The sequence below is a fragment of the Mytilus galloprovincialis genome, chromosome 12 (assembly GCF_965363235.1).
Source record: "Mytilus galloprovincialis chromosome 12, xbMytGall1.hap1.1, whole genome shotgun sequence".
Classification (NCBI taxonomy): Eukaryota; Metazoa; Mollusca; class Bivalvia; order Mytilida; family Mytilidae; genus Mytilus; species Mytilus galloprovincialis.
In genome coordinates, this window is record NC_134849.1 from 63,571,162 (window position 1) to 63,583,965 (window position 12,804).

General features: G+C 31.7%; 1 protein-coding gene across 1 annotated transcript; it reads left to right on the top strand.

Annotated features, from left to right (window-relative positions):
- The first annotated feature begins 1,283 nt into the window (after window positions 1-1,283).
- On the top strand, window positions 1,284-11,432 carry LOC143053731 (toll-like receptor 2). Its single transcript, XM_076226515.1, has 2 exons — window positions 1,284-1,303; window positions 8,907-11,432. Exons 1-2 carry the CDS (start codon window positions 1,284-1,286, stop codon window positions 11,356-11,358), a joined length of 2,472 nt encoding a protein of 823 aa, XP_076082630.1. The 3' UTR covers window positions 11,359-11,432.
- Window positions 11,433-12,804: the final 1,372 nt, after the last annotated feature.

The following is a 12,804-nucleotide window of genomic DNA, read 5'->3' on the forward strand; positions in this document are numbered from 1 at the left end:
CCCTTTTAGGTTTGGGCCTGCTTAAATCTCTAATTGGCCCCTTCAAACAAAATGAAGTGAAACCCCTGTCTATCTATACCAAAAATGCATTGTGACATCACAATTTCCATTTAAAAAATGATTTATAAACATGCTAAAAAAGCATGCATAATACATAACATATATCCCTATGATGTACGAAAACATATGTTATAACTATTTGGTGATCCAAGATTGCTCTGAAGCCAGAAGGACCCAAGGCCCCAGCTTGTCTCAGTCTGGTAAAACAGCTGTTGGACATCAGAGCAATCTTGGACTATTATTTGTCATGTGATGATGTTTCAGACAAATTGGCAAAACAAAGTAAATGCAAGGCTGAAGCATGATAACTTTTTTCAAATTCCATTGTTAAAGATGAATATCATTCCATGTTCGGTACCTCGAATTACCGAATAACAGTGTTATTATCCGAATAACTCATGTAATTACCGAATAACTCTTCAAATATCAATATTAACACATTTAAGTGACTTTTAAACATATATTATTGAATAAAATTATAATAGAAGTGTATTTTATAACCTAAAAATAAAAAAAAAAGTTGCAGGTAAGTTAATATTGATCATTATAAAATTATGGATATCGGTGTGTACTTCCAAGATGGCGACCAAGGAAAACGTAAGAAATGAAGAAAAGAAAGATTGCATATATGCCTTCAAAGGAAAACGCTATGAAAATATAGTATTAAATAATTTACTGTATATACAGAGAATTGTCTAATAATTGTTTTTCAGAAAGGATTTGAAAATTTAACCAGTACATCAAAGCAATGCAATTACTCCAATCACTAATTACTTTTCATAACAATTTACTCAACATTAAATAAAATGTAATTAAGAATTTTCACATATTCAATTCAAATCTAATCAAAAAAGTTTTATAATTGATTGTTTTAATAAAAACAAAGCTTCTGAATGGATGATTTTTATGTTTATTCTAATAAAATTTTCTCAAAACTAAATATAAGATTTTCATTGGCAAATATAAATGTTTTTACAAGTCACTTTAATTTTGTATAAAAAGCCATGAATACATGTGTGCTGTCTTCCATTTTCAAAATGGCTTTATATCCGTGTGTTCAATGTGATGAAGAATGTGTTGATTGCACCATTCAATGCAGTTGTTGTGATCGTTGGGTTCACAGTGCTTGTGTCCCAATGGATGATGCATTGTTATTGGCCTGGTCAGATGTGTCTCTAAAGTTCCTTTGTAAGGACTGTTGCTTTACAGACAACAAGTATGACATGGCCAAGGCGTTAGAAAGGTAAGTAATTTTCATACATACCTTTTATTATAAGCTATACAAATGCGAAATTGGGTTTTTTATATTATTAATAGAGAGTGAAACATGGTACAAGAAAAATAAAATAAAATATTTAATTTCAAAGAAGACAATCTTTCACCTAGTTTATTATATTTCATTTATTTCTTATTTCATTTAAAATGTATTTAATTTACTTAATTTAAATTACTAAAAAATCAGAATTAAAAATATTAAAATAATACTCAATTAATATTCTTCTAAAATTAGTATTTACGTTTTTTTTATTGCTACTTTTATTTATTTTCATACATTGAATAATTTGAAAGTGATAATGAGTTAATTAGTTCCAATAAACAAAATAATCATTACCTCACACTTCTGTTAGATTGTTAATTGGGTTGTTGTTTACTGACACGTGCCCATTACATAATTAATCATTAAGAGATTATATTACAGTATGGACACTCTGCATTAAACAGGCTTGTGACTGTCTTGGTATACCAAGGCTGCATTACCAACACCAATAATTATAATAATGAAAAATAGAACACAAATAAATATTTACAACTATATACAATATGTACATCCTATGTTAGTTTTCTGTCAAAGGGTAATAATGTTCAATGTTTCACCAATAATTTTTGATTATTTAAAATAAAAAATTATTAAAAAAAGATATTTTAATAAAGTTAATTTGAGTTTTCCTGTTAAAAAAAGCTTTCTTCTGGCAAATTCTAATTTGTAAATTATAAAATATGTAAGAACTTTTGGATTATTTTAGTCATTCGATGTTAAAAAAAAACCCTCTTCTTAAACAAAATACATTGCACGTGGAGTCATTGAGAAAATAGTTCAGTTCATTTCCTAACTTTGTTAATAAACCAACTGACCGACTTCCTCAAAGCTACTAAGAAGGCACGGTAACCCTCTTCAGTGAAATGTATCCCGTCACGAGCTTCGTATTCCACCCTATAAACATTAGTTGGCTTGAAATAATGTACAAAATGATTTTCAAGAGCTATGCTTTTCATCATTGTGTTCACTATCTCTCGGCGAACTGTATGCTCATCGGGAGTGCAATACCAAGGCCCGGACCGCTTCATAACTGACATGAATACCACTGATACTCCTCTCGAAAGACAAGCATATTGATAACTTAATTCTGTTTTCTTTCTTCTTCAGTCATTGGTAAGTAAGTATGTATTGTTCATGGTGTTCATGATGTTCATTATTGTGTTCATTTTCTATTGTGTACATTTTTTGTATTGTTCATTTTCAATTTCATTGTGTACATTTTTCTATACTGTTCGTGTACATTTTCGTATATTGTTCATGTTCAATTTTATTGTAAAATTGAGAAAGGAAATGGTGAATATGTCAAAGCGACAACCACCCGACCATAGAGCAAACAACAGCCTTGTATATTTCGTATGTAGTTATACTGGTAAGTACATGTTTACGTTGCAACCAATGCAGGTTCAATTATCTTTTTTCAATTATTTTAGTGTTTAAGTAAGTATACAGTTTTGTTTATGCAATTTATTTTTATTCTGTTTAATGCATTTTTCTTTTGTTGTTTCCCCACTGCTGTTTTATGCACTTGATACATAATGCATGTATAGTATTGTTTCGCATGTTTTCAGGTTGAAATTCTAAATAAAGTATTTCCGCGGACTATGACAGATAAGCCCGTGCCTTGTGCAGGATATCTTAGTAGTTATAAATTTTTTACAATAAATTCTAAATAAAGTATTTCCGCGGACTATGACAGATAAGCCCGTCGCGGCCTTGTGCAGGATATCTTAGTAGTTATAATTTTTTTACAATAAATTCTAAATAAAGTATTTCCGCGGACTATGACAGATAAGCCCGTGCCTTGTGCAGGATATCTTAATAGTTGTAATTTTATAGATTTAAAGGGGCTTAATTAACATCCATTTCTAAATCACAAATATAAAAATATGATAAAGATAATATTTTTTTAATAACTAAAATTAAAACAAAAACTAATTTAAATAGTTTACTATTCCATATTTTATTTTAAAAAATGCCCACCCTCACATTGTTCATTGCCGTGACGTGGCGTGAGGGCTCCACTTTGGTGGTCTAAGATGAACACGTTGAGGGATTGTATGCAATCTTTCTTTTCTTCATTTCTTACGTTTTCCTTGGTCGCCATCTTGGAAGTACACACCGATATCCATAATTTTATAATGATCAATATTAACTTACCTGCAACTTTTTTTTTATTTTTAGGTTATAAAATACACTTCTATTATAATTTTATTCAATAATATATATTTAAAAGTCACTTAAATGTGTTAATATTGATATTTGAAGAGTTATTCGGTAATTACATGAGTTATTCGGATAATAACACTGTTATTCGGTAATTCGTGTTACCCTTCCATGTTTATTCAAGCACTTACCACTTTCGGGAATCTGTGCCAGCGAGGTCTGGCATGGCTATAAAAAAATATTTCAATTTTTTTTGAAAATTTTCTGAGACGACTTCCTACGACAGTTGTAAGAAAGTGTCCCAGAAAAAAAATAAAATAGCCTGCCAGACGTTATATTCTATTTTTTTTTTTACTAGGGTTGGTGCTGCTGGGGATGATTTTCTACAGCTACGAAAACGGCTAAGTGCATGTGTTGGCCTAAATATGACTGGAGGAAATATGGGGGGAAATGTATGGAAACGAACAAATCAATATAGACAACTTCTTACCAAATGACTGTCAAATTACTTCAGAATTTAAACGCACATAACAAAACCAACCAAATTCTCATCGATTTCAATAGTCTTTTCTAATAGTCTGCACAAGTTCGGAACAGAAAAGATATATTTCTGGATTTTAACTGTAAGAGGGATATCAATGGCCCGAATAATGGCTGAGACTACTATAACACAGTGTTATAGTAGTCTCAGATAATGGGTACATCGGAGACGGATAACTCGAATCTGGAATTAATTAATCTATCAAATAATCCTAGATCAGACCGACTTCCCCAAAACAGAGATACATGCGCAGTATGTCATAGCCAAAAGTATTCGTAATATCTACATTTACTCTGATATAAATACTATGTGCTACTATATATGTGCTGATATTAGACATTTGTTTTAATATATCTTGCTTAGCTTTTATTCTGCATGTGCTATTTTATGCTTTAATATATATATATATGTGATGTCTGTATGTTTGTGTTGTATGTGTATCTGATGTTATTACATGTATGTTTTGCTTATTAATATCAGTCGGCTAAAGAGCTCATGTTCTTTGTTATTATGTATATATGAAACCCGACTTTAAATAAAGATGACTTTACTTTACTTTACTTTACTTTAAAATAAAGATTACTTTACTATACATTGTATCAGGGACACATATAATTCATTAATCTCAGACATTAATGTATTATACGTGTCTGATTGTATACTCAGTGGCGGACCCAAAGGGGGGGGGGTCCGGGTGTTGGACCCTCCTTTTTTTGGACCATCAATGCATTTGAAGTGGAGCATATAGTTGGACCCCCTTTTACTCTGGGTTGGAAACACACACACACACACACACCCTTTTTAAAATGGCTGCATCCGCCCCTGATACCTACTATACTATCTCATAAAAAAGGTAATGGGCACTGGCTATTTTGCCGGCTGAAAGGCGTAGCTGCACATATTTTTTTCTGGAATATTTGTTTTTATAAAAAAAAAAAAAAAAAAAAAAAAAAAAAAAACATTACTGGCAAAAGAGGGAAGGGGGGGCAATACTTTGTTAATGTTAACCTGTTTTAGGTTTTTCAAGGTGTTGTTTACTGTTTTTTTAAATAAAGCGAACAAACTCTTTTAATAGAAAAGGGTAGACATCTTAAGATCCCTAGAGATCAGAGATATTGCAAATTCTGTAATGAGATAGAGGTCGAAAAACACTTCTTTCCGTCAAATGCCCTAAATATAACTTTAATAGCAACAAATATTTTGACTTAATGAAAATCAATTCCGGAGTAGAAAGATATACTGCTAAAGATGACATGTTTAAACTTAAAATAATACTTAACCCGACATCTCACAGTCAAATTAAAAAAAAAAAACAGTTTCCTTTATAAGACAGTCATTAGAACTGAGGACGGGAGACCCAAAAACAATAATTTGAACTGATACATTTTGTATTTAACATTGTATTGTGTACTTTTGTATATATGTTATGTTTGTCACAGATCATGTTTTTGATTTATATGGTTGATTTGATTTGATATATATTTTTTAATGTGAAAAAGAAATGGTATTTGTCTTCATATACTACATACTTTCGTGTGTTTTTTTTTAATGTGAAAAAGAAATGGTATTTGTCTTCAGATACTACACAACCGAATGATTTAAAATCACCTTTCACTGTTATGGGTATTTATCATTAAAAAGTAAATGAAAATAACCTGATCTATATTATCAAAAGAAAAGAGAGGCAAAGATACAAAAGAGACATACGGAGAACCCGGATTGAAAATACATACAGGAGGGTCTGGATGGGGGGTCTGTTATTCTGTAAACATTTAATTTTCACCCCTTTTTTCTCTAATCTTCAAAAAATTAGACCACGCATTTCTCTAATCTTCATTTTTTTTGCCCGTTATTCTCTAATCTTTATTTTTAAGGGCATTATTCTTTAATCATTTAACCCCATCAAAACCCTCATACAGAAACAAAAACATGATGATATTTGTGATAAACGATCAACAATTAATAGATGTTACAGTAGTATAAGTTTTAATAAATATAACAAATTTGATTTACCATCTGCCCAATACAACTTGATTCTTCGTTTTGAATTCCCTTGAAGTTCGGTATTTTTGTTATTTTCCTTTTTTTTTTTCTTTTCACTTTTTTTTTCTAAATTAAATGTCCGAATACTTTATAAGTCCAAGTAAAATTAAAGGTCATTAAAAGTGAGTCGTAAGTAACAAACTGGTGCCCTCCCTTGCAGCATACAAGTATCCCAGACATTATTGTTATCTGTCAGACCCAAACAAATAAAGGATAGGGAACGAGTCTAGTCAATGTAGCAGATCATTGATGCATGTCAGATCGTCTTCTGAATAAAAAAGTTTGAACATTAAAATTTTGATCTGAATAATTTGCATTGTAGAAACGTTTCACAATTTTGCAATCATGTGTTTCATGTTATCAATCCCCAATAAAAAGTTATTTTACAAAAACAGAACTCTAAGGAATATTCAAAAAGGAAAGTCCTTTATCAAATAGAAAACACAAACTTATACACAACAAACGAATTAAAAACAACTCATATTCCTAATTTTGTGCAGGCGTTTTCTAGTGTAAAAAATGGTGAATTAATTTAAAAGCTGTTAAAGTTAAATTGATCCCACCTGTACGACAGACGCATATATACTGACAACAATGTGTGAACATTGCCAACAATATGTGAGCAGATCGAATTAACATAACAGTCATAACAATATCTTCATCGCGGCCTCAGTAGATATCCATTGGTACAGGACTATATTCACCAAAACATGATAAATCGGTATTTATCGCTGTTTCGTGCATTTTTCCTTCGGTCTTTTTTTTTGTGATAATTTTTCAAAAGCTTGAGATGGAAAATTATCGCTAGAAATGGTTGATTTGATTTGATATATATTTTTTAATGTGAAAAATAAATGGTATTTGTCTTCATATACTACACAACCGAATAATTTGAAATCACCTTTCACTATTATAGGTATTTATCATTAAAAAGTAAATGAAAATAACCTGATCTATATTATCAAAATAAAAGAGAGGCAAAGATGCAAAAGAGACATACGGAGAACCCGGATGGAAAATACATACAGGAGGGTCTGGATGGGGGTTTGTTATTCTGTAAACATTTAATTTTCACCCCTTTTTTCTCTAATCTTCAAAAAATTCTTCACTGTTTTGCCCGTTATTCTCTAATCTTTATTTTTTAAGGGCATTCTTCTCTAATCATTTAACCCCATCAAAACCCTCATACAGAAACAAAAACATGATGATATGTGTGATAAACGATCAACAATTAATAGATGTTACAGTAGTATAAGTTTTAATAAATATAACATATTTGATTTACCATCTGCGATCATCTGCCCAATACAGCTAGATTCTTCGTTTTGAATTCCCTTGAAGTTCGGTATTTTTGTTATTTTGCTTTTTTTTTCACTTTTTTTTTCTAAATTAAATGTCCGAATACTTTATAAGTCCAAGTAAAATTAAAGGTCATTAAAAGCGAGTCGTAAGTAACAAACTGGTGCTCTCCCTTGCAGCATACAAGTATCCCAGACATTATTGTAATCTGTCAGACCAAAACAAATAAAGGATAGGGAACGAGTCTAGTCAATGTAGCAGATCATTGATGCATGTCAGATCGTCTTCTGAATAAAAAAGTTTGAACATTAAATTTTGATCTGAATAATTTGCATTGTAGAAACGTTTCACAATTTTGCAATCATGTGTTTCATGTTATCAATCCCCAATAAAAAGTTATTTTACAAAAACAGAACTCTAAGGAATATTCAAAAAGGAAAGTCCTTTATCAAATAGAAAACACAAACTTATACACAACAAACGAATTAAAAACAACTCATATTCCTAATTTTGTGCAGGCGTTTTCTAGTGTAAAAAATGGTGAATTAATTTAAAAGCTGTTAAAGTTAAATTGATCCCACCTGTACGACAGACGCATATATACTGACAACAATGTGTGAACATTGCCAACAATATGTGAGCAGATCGAACTAACATAACAGTCATAACAATATCTTCATCGCGGCCTCAGTAGATATCCATTGGTACAGGACTATATTCACCAAAACATGATAAATCAGTATTTATCGCTGTTTTGTGCATTTTTCCTTCGCTCTTTTTTTTGTGATAATTTTTCAAACGCTTGAGATGGAAAATTATAGCTAGAAATCAATGAGGCATGTGGCGTTGCTAATGAAATTAACAAGCAATTGACAACGGTCGTCACAGGTAAATAGCGATACATAGATTATCATTGGTCATCTCAACTCGAATGCTTTTCTCGCTTTCGCCGTACCGGCTCAAGCGAGAAAAGCAATCGAGTTGAGATGATCAACGATCATCTGTAAATATAATACAGGGATTGAGAAAAAGTAATAACAAAAATACCGGACTTCATGGTAAAGGGGAAGTCCACGAACAATAACAAAGTCAAACATTAGATACCATCGTTAAGCAAAACAAAAGAAAAACAACTGCCATGACTTGGTACAAGCGTTTGTTCGAAAACAATGTTGGTTATTTGATATTTAATTCCTATTATTATGATCAAGTTAAAACTGCATAATCATCAACTAAACACATTTAAACATCCTGTATCTAAGGCAGTTTAAACATTTAAAAACGATAAAAATACACATGAATTAGGTTTGTGTACATCTGTCACACATTATTTTTGTACTAAATTTAATATTCCAAATCGAACATTTTGTTTTATTATGAATACGGATTGACAATGATAGACCTCAAAATTAATGTTCTGCTCCTGCTTACAATCAGTATTGCGTTTATCTGTGATGCTAAAACTTCAAGATGTCATTACAGTTTAAACCGAGTGAAAAGACTAGTTGCTCATTGTGAAAACCAAGGATTTACGTTTGTTCCTAGGAATCTTAACAAAACTATCAAAGAATTGGACCTTTCAAACAATATGATCAAAACATTGGAAAACGGGACTTTCGAAAACTATTCCATATTGGAAATTTTAATTTTGAATCATAATAGAATATCGGAAGTACATATACACGCTTTTGTTGGCTTACCTTATCTGAAAGTTCTGAAGATACGTGATAATTTTATAAATATTACAAAGCTTCATAGAAGAGTGTTCAGTCCTCTTGTCTATTTGACGTCTCTTGAGATAGGGCGAAATGAAGAACAATCACCTGTAAACAAAATTTTCGTCTATCCAGATAAAACATTTTCAGCCTTGAAGAGACTACAGTTTCTATCATTGGACTTGTTTATGTTCCCGGAGTTTGAGGATGGATTTCGTTCACTGCAATTTATAACCGTATTAAATTTTGACCGGTGTTATTTGAAAAATAGAGATAGATTCACATTATCAAATTCAACATTTAGAAATTTTTCACCGAAGTTAAAAGAACTATACATTAGACGCTGTGTTAACTTTTTTCGACTAGACAAAGGCATTTTGCAGTATTTTCCCGAATTAAAAGTTTTGGACTTATCTAATTCAAATATTCATTTGTACCAGGCACTTAATATACTTCATCCCTATCAAAACAAGAAAATGTCTGTTATCAATTTTCACCATATAAGCGATAAGAGTCTCAACGATGACGAGTTTCCGTATTCTGTGGTAGTTACGAAAAAAATGATGAAATATCTTAGGACAATCTGCGTTGAGGCTTTAGATTTGTCAAAAACAGGCATCGTAGACGATCAACTTAACTCATTGTTTTCATTCCAATACCCAGAATGCTTCAAAACCTTCATCATTTCATCCAATAGACTACCGTCGACAAACATAGAACATTACATGGAAACCGTCATTTTCTTAACAAGAGCTACAAATATGACAACATATGACATGTCATACCTTGAAAGTCAATTTTTGAACCCGGTTTATCTTGATGTATATCATCCGGAAAAATTAATCCTAAAACAAGCAGAGCAGCAAAGTTTTCAGATGCCATTTCATATAAGTTTTAAAATACCGCCATCACTTGAATTTGTTCGCTTTACCCATATGTCAGTCGTTTCTGCTACTGTTTCCATCACATGCGCAAATTCATCTATGAAATATTTTGATATTTCATATAGTGTTTTTGAACAGTATCCAATTGTACAACAGAAATGCGGAAAACATCTTAGATATTTAGATGTCTCTGGAATATCTTCAACAATGATATTTCAAACAATTCCTCTGCCAAGACTGACCACATTGAAAATGACGCATGCCAACATAGACAGGAGTATTCTTGAAGGCAAGCAGTGGATGCTAGAACAAGCACCCGCACTGAAAAATGTAGATATATCTTTCAATAATCTTTGGACATTGCAAGACACGGAATTATTAAATACTTCAGGAATAACACATCTGAATATGTCGAATAATCTTTTCAGGTCAGTTCCTACTTGTGTCTCTAAACTACGACACCTAGAATCGTTAGACCTTTCAAATAATTTGATAACGTCTGTTGATAAAACTATTCGAAAATGGTTAGATGAAATTATTGAGTCAACACACAATTTTAGCCTCGATTTGAATAACAATGCTTTTGTTTGTTCGTGCGCTACACTTGACTTTCTGTTATGGTTAACAAAGACACCGGTATCATTTGTAAATGGAAATAGTTACACGTGCACAATGTCAAATAATACACAGGTCAATCTTATGGAAGTCACCAAGGATATCAAGAGATATTTTGCTGACTGCAATGCCACCGTGTGGCTAAGGATTGGAATAGTACTAATTTCGTGTATTATAGGTGTATCGATACCACTTTCGATTGTGTATTATTACAGATGGAAAATAATTCTGTTTATGTTTAGAAAATTCAGACGAGCAGTCGAGAAAGGGCTGCATGTAAATTATGAATATGATGTTTATGTTTCGTATGAAGAAAGAAGCATTACTTGGATAAAGAATAATCTCCTTCCGAAGACAGAACAAGAATGGGGACTGAAAATATGCTTACATGACCGCGACCTTCTTCCTGGACAACCTACTTCAGAATCTAAGGCACTTTCAATTCATCAAAGTAGACATGCTATTTTTATTATTACTGAAAATTTCAACGAGTGCGAGTGGGGAAAATTTGAAATCGAAAGGGCAAAGTATGAGAAATATACGAAAAACTTGATGAAAATCATTGTAATTTTACAAAACGTAAACGTCATTGATATCCCTGAACAACTTGTCGACATTTCAAATGATGTTAACTTTATCGAATGGCATCGAGACGAAACTGGAATTGGTGAAAATCAGACTGAATGGTTTAGACTTAAGACATTGCTTTTTCTAAATTAGAAACAAAGAAAATTTAGAAAACAAAGTATGAACTACCCCTGATGATTTCAAAAGTGGTTAACAACCCCATAGATACAGCATTGTATCTTCTCTTTATCTAATCATTTAAAATAAAATATTTGCACACAAATCTGTTTTCCTGTAGTTATCGCGTACTTGATCGCCCGTTTTTTAATTGGTATATGTTTTTAACAATGTGTGATCTTAATATAGTTATCAAAGGTACCAGGATTATAATTTAGTACGCCAGACGCACGTTTCGTCTACATAAGACTCATCAGTGACGCTCATATCAAAATATTTATAAAGCCAAACAAGGATAAAAGTTGAAGAGCATTGAGGATCCAAAATTCCAAAAATTTGTGCCAAATACAGCGAAGGTTATCTATGCCTGGAAAAGAAAATCCTTTATTTTTCGAAAAATTAAAAGTTTTTTAAACAGGAAATTTATAAAAATGGCCACATTATTGATATTCATGTCAACACCGAAGTGTTGGCTACTGGGCTGGTGATATCCTCGGGGACGAAACGTCCAACAGCAGTGGCATCGACCCAGTGGTGTGAATAGTTATCAAAGGTACCAGGACTGAAATTGACATTTTAATCTGAATATCTCATCAAATAGTAATATTCCAATCAAACTAAGTTTGAACCTCAAACTAATTGCAACAGAAAAAGTGTTAGTTCTAATCTATAGCATGTAGACCCAAAAATACACAGAAAAAAGGTCCCATAAAATCTAACTTGAGGAAAATTCAAAATCAGCATTTTAATTTTCTATGGAAATTAGCATTGGAAAGGGAGATAACTGCGCAAACATGAGTCTTTTTTGTCAGTTTTTTTGTTGATTTTCATAAAATTCATGTAAAGTATGATACTTTGATGGGTTTATAAGTTCGTATTAGACTACATCATATATTCTCCTGCTCATGAAATGTGCAAAACCGAAGTTTTATTGGTATTTTTATGTTTTTTTGCACATTTTTCATTAAAGTTGCACCAATTATAAGACCGATACATTATTAAGCTATCATAAGTCTTATTAATGTATTTTCCTGTTCTGAGTGTTGATGCGTTTATTTGTACTGTATTTCTATCATGTAATGTAGTCATTTTAGGGGCATTTTCAACATTGCCATAAAGAAGGGAGGCTTGATTTGCCATAAGAGTTAAAAACAAGTTTCCACCCACCATTGTTTCTTACAATGTCATGTATTAAGACATTAATATGGCAGTTGTTATAAAACTATGTATTTTGACGTTTCTTGTTTAGCAGTTCAATGTTTCTGTTTTTCCGTTGTTTTCCTCTTATAGTTGATATGTTTCTTTCGGATTTGGTTTGTGGCCCTGTTTTGTTTCCCTTAACCAATTGATGACGGTTGAACATCGCTATACTACTGTTGCTTTTATTTGACTCATTTTTCAGACTTAGCCAGTACCATTAAT

What these genes read in the sequence shown, in the direction of transcription:
- LOC143053731 (XM_076226515.1), top strand. Translation starts at nt 1,284, where the DNA reads ATGGCCAAGGCGTTAGAAAG. An exon ending in ATGGCCAAGGCGTTAGAAAG is followed by an intron (nt 1,304 to 8,906) that starts GTAAGTAATTTT and finishes ATGTCATTACAG; the next exon opens with TTTAAACCGAGTGAAAAGAC.